The sequence below is a fragment of the Ursus maritimus genome, unplaced genomic scaffold (assembly GCF_017311325.1).
Source record: "Ursus maritimus isolate PB19 unplaced genomic scaffold, ASM1731132v1 scaffold_25, whole genome shotgun sequence".
Classification (NCBI taxonomy): domain Eukaryota; kingdom Metazoa; phylum Chordata; class Mammalia; order Carnivora; family Ursidae; genus Ursus; species Ursus maritimus.
The window spans coordinates 23857261-23864122 of record NW_024425008.1 but is presented as its reverse complement, the minus strand read 5'-3'; the positions used below and the strand labels follow the sequence as shown (position 1 = coordinate 23864122).

General features: G+C 54.0%; 1 protein-coding gene across 1 annotated transcript in view; it reads left to right on the top strand.

Moving 5' to 3' along the window:
- Window positions 1-6627, top strand: part of LRRC74A (leucine rich repeat containing 74A) — a 27110-nt gene extending 20483 nt beyond the window's left edge. The window contains exons 10-13 of the mRNA XM_040641254.1: window positions 1008-1103; window positions 2104-2250; window positions 5752-5859; window positions 6292-6627. Coding sequence (XP_040497188.1) covers window positions 1008-1103; window positions 2104-2250; window positions 5752-5859; window positions 6292-6627 — 687 coding nt within the window. The remainder of the gene's footprint in view (window positions 1-1007; window positions 1104-2103; window positions 2251-5751; window positions 5860-6291) is intronic.
- The last annotated feature ends 235 nt before the right edge of the window (window positions 6628-6862 follow it).

The window sequence follows — 6862 nt, the reverse complement described above, 5'->3', positions numbered from 1 at the left end:
CTTCTAAAGGCTAAGCCCTACGAAGTCTGTGTTTTCTCTCTCGAGTCCGTCAGGAACCCGGGAAACACCTGACACACAGTAGGTGCTCAACGAAAGTTCCGGCTGCCTCATCAAGACACCACCTGGCGGAAAGCCTTCAATAATAATAACACTCACGTGCTGCTTACTATGCACCAAGCACTCTTTTGAATGCTTTGCTTGAATTGATTTATCGGATCCTCAGAGCGGCGCTAAGCGATAGGCACCCAATGGTCAAGGAATTGACCCAAGGCCAGAAAACTAGTAAGCAGAGCCACTGGGCTCCATGTTCCTTGCTGTTAACCACTACACCAAGCTCCAGTGGCTCCCAGCCGCGTTGGGATAATGCCCTGAGCACTCGGCTAGGCCTGCATGCTCCCTGGGATCTGGCCCATCCCAGCGCTGTGGCCTCATTCTTTCTGCTCCTGCTCATGAAATGTTTGCTATTGCCCAAACACCTCTGCAGCTTTGCCCTTGCCTACCCTTGTCTACTTGGGTGCATCTCAGTCCCTCCTCTGGTCGTGCCCCCTGCTTCTTCCAGAGAAGAATCCCCATTAGCTCTGCAAGGCTTAGCTCCAGTGTCCCCTCCACTGTGCTGGATGCCCCTTTCCTGGCTCACACACCAGTGTGTGCCTCTGTCACTGCCCTCACCGCACTTCTGACGCCTGGGGCCCCCCTTGAGTGTAAGCTGAGTGAGGGCAGAGACCTTGTCCTGTCTGCCTATGCACTCCTAGCACTTTTCCCAGCAACCGGCACATGCTAGGTTTGCTGGATGGATGGATGGATGGATGGATGGATGGATGGATGGATGGCTGAGCAGTGAGATGGACAAGCAGATGGATGACTGGACATACAGACAGGGAGACAGATGTTTACAGAGAAGACTGGGTGGAAGACAGGGATGATGTTTGATGGGAAATGGAAGCCGTGCTCTAAGCCAGCCTCTCCTGTCCCCATCACATCCTCCTCTGCTCTCCCTCCTCAAACAGCTTTTCCTGAACCCTATGAATATGGATGGGGCTGTTTTACTTATCCTGTCCATCAAGAGGAACCCCAAATCCAAGATGGAAGAGATCGACATTTCCGTGAGTGATCAGACGGTGCTGGCTCGCACCAGGGCGCACGCCGGTTACCACGGGCACGCTGGGTGGGCAGGCGCCAACAGCTCTGTCCCTCACACCGATGCTCCATGACAAGGTCACTCCTTTTGGAGTACAACCTGGCCCTCTCTTGGGGTCCTAGTAGTAGGAGTAGCCATTCTGTCGATAACTTCACGGTGTGAAATCCCAGACCGGAGCCCGAGTGGGTCTGGGAGCAGAAACAGCAGAGACCGAGGTGGGATCCCCAGAGCAGACTTTGTTCATGCCAGCCCTGTTCATGGACAGTCCTGGGTCCCAGAACGGTTCCAGAATCACAGAACTTTTAGAATCTGTGTTATTAACACACAGAGAAATTTGTATTTGTATTCCATGACGGGGCCTCCTGAGAGTAGAATGTGAGGGTAAGCCCCCTGATGGAGGAGGAAGGCCCGAGGAGGGGACTGGGCCAGGTGTTCTTGCCCGCATCATCAGACAGGTGGTAGCTGGCCCACCACTTTATACTGGTTTGCCCCCAGAGTGATCTTCTATGCTCCAGCTCATCTGACCCCACTCTGGGAGGTAGGTAGAGTGGACTCAGGTCCCAGAGCTACTGTGAACAAAAGGGGCTCAAACAATAGAAATGTATTATCTCACAGTTCTGTAAACGACTAAATCAAGGTGTTGGTAGGATTAGTTCCTTCAGAGGACTGTGGGGAAGAATGGGTTCGATGCTCCTTGCAGCTTCTGGTGGTTTTTTGGCAACCTTAGATGTTCGTCTGAGAGCCCAGCTGACAGTGACAGGCTACCAGCCCTCAGCTACAACATCTGATGAACGACCCCAGTCTAGGAGCAGCCCTGCAGAAAAAGCTGGAAAAGACGAAAAAACAAAAACCAAAATAAAACAAAACTCTGCCTTTGGCTTGGAGGGGCCTGCTGGTCTGCGGGGGTGGAGATGGTACAACGGCGAGGCCTTCCTCATGATGGGTCCCCTCTCTCCCCGCCTCAGAATGTGCTGGTGTCTGAGCAGTTCCTAAAAATATTGGATGGGGTGTGTGCCGTCCACCCCCAGCTGGACGTGATGTACAAGTCCGTGCAAGGCTTCTCTGAAAAGAGAGCCCTTCTCCTGTGGGTGAACCCCATGAAACTGATCCAGGTGAGCCCTCGCTTCCCTCTCAGAGACCCCGAAGACCCAGAGTCTCCCCTCCCCCAAAGTGTCTGCACAGTCCTCTCCGACAAGGAATGTCTCAGACGTGGGGTAGTCCTTGTGCATGTCGGACCCCCTCCGCAGTGCTTCCCGGCTCCCAGAGGAAGGGGCCATCTGGGAGCTGGCTGAAGTGGGAGGGGCTTGGAGCCGGATGGTCTCCACCAGTCAGGCTCCTCCGCTTGCTAATGTGCAAGCAAGGGCGAGTCACTGCGCTCTCTGGGTCCCAGTCTCCTCACCTGGAAAATGGGTAGAACAACAGGACTCACCCCAGGAGGGCTGCTGTGGAGATCCAATTCTGCTAAACACACACAAAGGGCTTAGAGCAATATCTGGCCAGTAATAAGCACCAACAAACGCAAGCTCTGGCCAAGAGCTGGTGAGGTTGCCAAGACACCCCTGTGGTGAGGACAGCTATTCGATGGCTTCAGCTCAAGAGGGACCCTCAGGCTATCTAGTGGTCACCTGCTCCTGGCTCAAGTCTTAGATCACAGGAGGCAGATGAAACCATGGAAATGAAAAATCAGACAGTTTTCGGGCTGCAAGGGTGCTCATCTGGTCTGATCACTTCACAGAGTAGCGCCCAGCCCAGGCTGGTGTTCCCACTCCTGGCTCTCACCTGCGGCAGGGTTGACGGGCTTCTGCTGGACGCACACCTGTTGCTATCTGGGGTGATGCCGCACAGAGGTGTGTTCTGTAGGGTGTGTGCTGCTGGGGCTGCTTCCTGCGCCTTGGTTGGTCTGCTCTGTGCCTCAGATTCCAGGACTAACGAGTAAATAGAAGAGCTCTGCATGAAAATCATTGTTGTGTGGAAAGTTCTAGAAGGCCGGGGGGGTATCGAATATCTTCATGAGTCAGATGACTTCAGCTGGAACCAAGGACCAGGATGCCCCAGGGAACAGGAACGGAGTTCTCAGATGCAAAGTGGGGACTCCACCCCGTGTTTAACACAGCATTGAAATCTCTAGGAATCTCATAAGAATCTCAGACTAGAGACCAAACCAGATGTGCAAGGTGAAACATAGTCCTTCCACTCAGGGAGCGAACAATCTGGTTAGAAAGATGGGACAGATGCAGTAACTTCTCATAGATAGATAATAAATAATAAATGAGTGACAAAGGCAGCAAATGTCACTGAAGTCTAGAGTAGAGGCCACTGTGAGATTAGGCAAACAAAAAAGGACATGTCCTGGAGAAGGGCCTTGAAGAGCAGAAAGGGTTCAGGTGAGCGACAACGACAGGGAGGAAGTTCCCGGAATAGGATTCCCACCAGCAAAGGAGCAAGAGGGCGGTGCACACAGTGTGCTTGGGGGATGCGCAGGACCACGTGGTTCCAGCAGAACCACCACATGGTTCCAGGCTCCTGCAAAGCCTGCAAGCCAAGGCTGCACAGGGAGGCTGAGGCTGGATATGGTGGTCCTCAGATTCTAGGCTCAGTGCTGAAGTTTGATTCCATAGGGAGCAGGGAGCCAGTGATCGTTGCTGAGCAGTGGGTAATGTGAATCCAGCAGGACCGGGGGATAATTTTTCAGGCAATGGAGAGGAAATGAACTCAAGGGGGTAAAGATGAGAGTGGGAACGCCAATGAGGACACTATGGTAGTATTCTAGGTATGATAACTAGTATTCTAGAATGGTGCCTTGTCTGAGAGTGGCAATGAAAGTGGAGGGACGGACGTAGGAGATACCATTATGGAACATCTCCAGGATTTGGTGAATGGTTGGGTACATGCTGCATGTGTGCGAGAATGTGTGTGTGTGTGTGTGTGTGTGTGTGTGTGTGTGTGTGTGTGTGTGTGTGCCGGGAGAAGAAAGGCCTGTGATGATAGGAGAGAGCCAAAGATAACCCCAAAAGTTCAACCCCGAGGGACTAAAATAAAGGTGGTGACGTTGGCAGGGGTAGGGAAGTCCTCTCTACCCCACCATCTCTGTCCGCCCCTCCCTGCTGGTTCTCCACAGTTGAGCCGCACTGGATTTCTCCCTGTTTCTCTACACCAGTTCTTGCTCAACCCCAGGTCTGTGCACACGCACATTCCTCTGCCTGGAACACCCTTCCTCCTGCCTTCTGCATCTCACTCATTCCTCCTCTCCCTCTAGGTCTCTACTCAAGTTCACATCCTTGGGCAACCCTTCCCGACTCCCTAGTTGGGAGTAGCCAGGCCCTCTCTGAACTCCTCCAGGGTAGGAGCCACCATGGCTCTTTTCAGTAACACCTACCAAAGCAACAGGCCCTTCTTGCACTGGTCAAAGTTCTTGTTGCTGAACACACAGTCCACTCTAGCTGGGTTAAACACAGAGGGACATATTACCAGAGACAGACCCCAGAAACATCGGGGAGCTGAAGAAACAGACTCTCGGTTTAGGTTCCAGAAATGGCTCTCCAAATCCCCCACGTGGGCTGCCAGGGTAGCAGTGGCTTCTGCTGTGATCGGGAGTCCGGCCAATGGGGAGCCACCCGCTGACTAGGACCACCCCCCAGCTGCCTGGCCTGCTCCCTCCAAATCAGATGCTTGGTGAAACCCATCCCATCCCGATGCCTAGCCGAAAGGGGGTTTGGGGAAGCTCAATGTTTCGCTCTGTAGCGTCTGCATTGTAGAGCGGCCTGCTGTGGGGGGACGGGAGGCATGGCGGCTCACCCGTGGGGTCCGTCACAGCGCTTACAACCGCTGGCGGGGTCGGGCTGCCTGAAAGTCACCGGGGACATGTTGGATCGAGGTGCCAGTGGGTGTCAGCAGGGACTTGTGAGCAGCTGTTGAGGATGCAGAAGTAGGGTCCCCCCCAAGGGGAGAGGCAGTGCACCCCAGAGGGGTTAGTGTGGGGAAAGAAGAGCAGGGGACCAAGGACTGGGCCCTGAGGAGTTCCTCAATGAGCACGACGTCTGCAGGAATATCTATCAATCTGGCTGGGCCTTGAAGGCCCTTTGAGTGGGAGGGGAAGAGAAACATAAAAAGACTTAAGAAGGACCCCAAAAGACTGTTTTAATGAACTGAAAAGGTGTTCACAGTGTGTTAGTGCAACACAGTTTATAAAGAGTGTGTACAATAGAAAGATGCGATGGATGGATGGAGAGAGAGGTAATAGAGGATAGATGAATAATAGAAAGAAAAATAGATAGGTAGATAGACAGAAAGACAGGACAAAGAGCAGAGACTCTAATCCTTCCCTCTTTGGAGCCGCATGGAGATCCTGCTCTGTGGAGTGGGGGCCCCTGGAAACTGAGCAAACCCCCAGAACCATCATCCATGCAGCTCGCCACGCCTCGCTCTGTGCAGGGCTCTTGGGCTTAAGCGACTGCTAACACACAGGAGACTTGGGCCCCCCAGTCTGCCTTGTTACACCCCCTTCTGCTTGCCGGACTGCCCTGTGGCAGAAGGTGGGGGCGGGTGGGGGGCTGGGGGGTTAATAGATTCTATAAAGTCAAGTGTGTGCCCCTGGTGTCTCCTGCTTCTCTCAGAGCTATGCCGACCAGCACAAAATCACAGTCTTAGACTTCTTCAAGAGCTTGAACCCTAAAGGAACGATGAGGATGCCTGTGGGTGACTTCCGGAAAGCCATGATCCAGGTGTGCTGACCCCTGTGGCTAAACAGCCAGGGTGTGTGTCTGTGTGTGTCTGTGTGTGTCTGTGTGTGTGTCTGCATATCTGTGTCTGTGTGTGTCTGTGTGTCTATCTGTCTGTGTGTCTATCTGTGTGTCTGTGTGTCTGTGTCTATCTGTGTGTCTGTGTGTCTGTATCTGTGTCTATCTGTGTGTCTGTGTGTCTGTGTCTATCTGTGTGTCTGTCTGTGTGTGTGTCTATGTCTGTGTCTATCTGTGTGTCTGTGTGTCTGTATCTGTGTCTGTGTGTCTGTGTCTATCTGTGTGTCTGTGTGTCTGTGTCTGTGTGTCTGTGTGTCTGTGTCTATCTGTGTGTCTATCTGTGTGTCTGTATGTCTGTGTTGGGGGGCTGGGGGTCGGCAGAGAGCTCTGCTGACCTTGCACGTTCCACCCCTTCAGCAGGACAAGGTCCCCGTAAACCTGCACCAAGTCAGGGAGCTGATAAAGAAGCTGGATGACAAGACAGGCATGGTGAACTTCAGGTTAGTCTGGGCACAGCGGCTCTCTGATCCTGCTTCTGCCCCAGGCAAGCCCCCCGTTCTCTGTCAGGCGCCCCGGCTGATCCCAGCTCCAGGGGCCACCCTGTGTGCACTCGATGAGGCACGAGCCCCGCCGAGGCAGCTGGGTGCGCTCTCCCTGGCCACCAAGGCTGGCCCCACTGTCTGCCCTCCTCCTCCTAGCTTCCCCTTGACCGTGGGCTGCCGGCTGCGGGGCCAGATTCTGGGGACACAGTGAGGTGACACAGTGGAGCACTGGGGCTCGGCCCTGCTGGTGAGAGGGGTGTGCAGGTAGCCAGGGAGCCCAAAGAGGAGGCTCACCTTGGCAGGTCCTGCAGCGCGAGCCGCACATGCCCTGGGAAGCCACAGGCCATTCAGCTCCATGGTGGCCGGTGGCCAAAAGTGATGCTTGTGGGGCAGAGGCGCCATTCCTTAAAGAGACAGGAAAGGGTTGGGATAACAGTAAAAAGGGT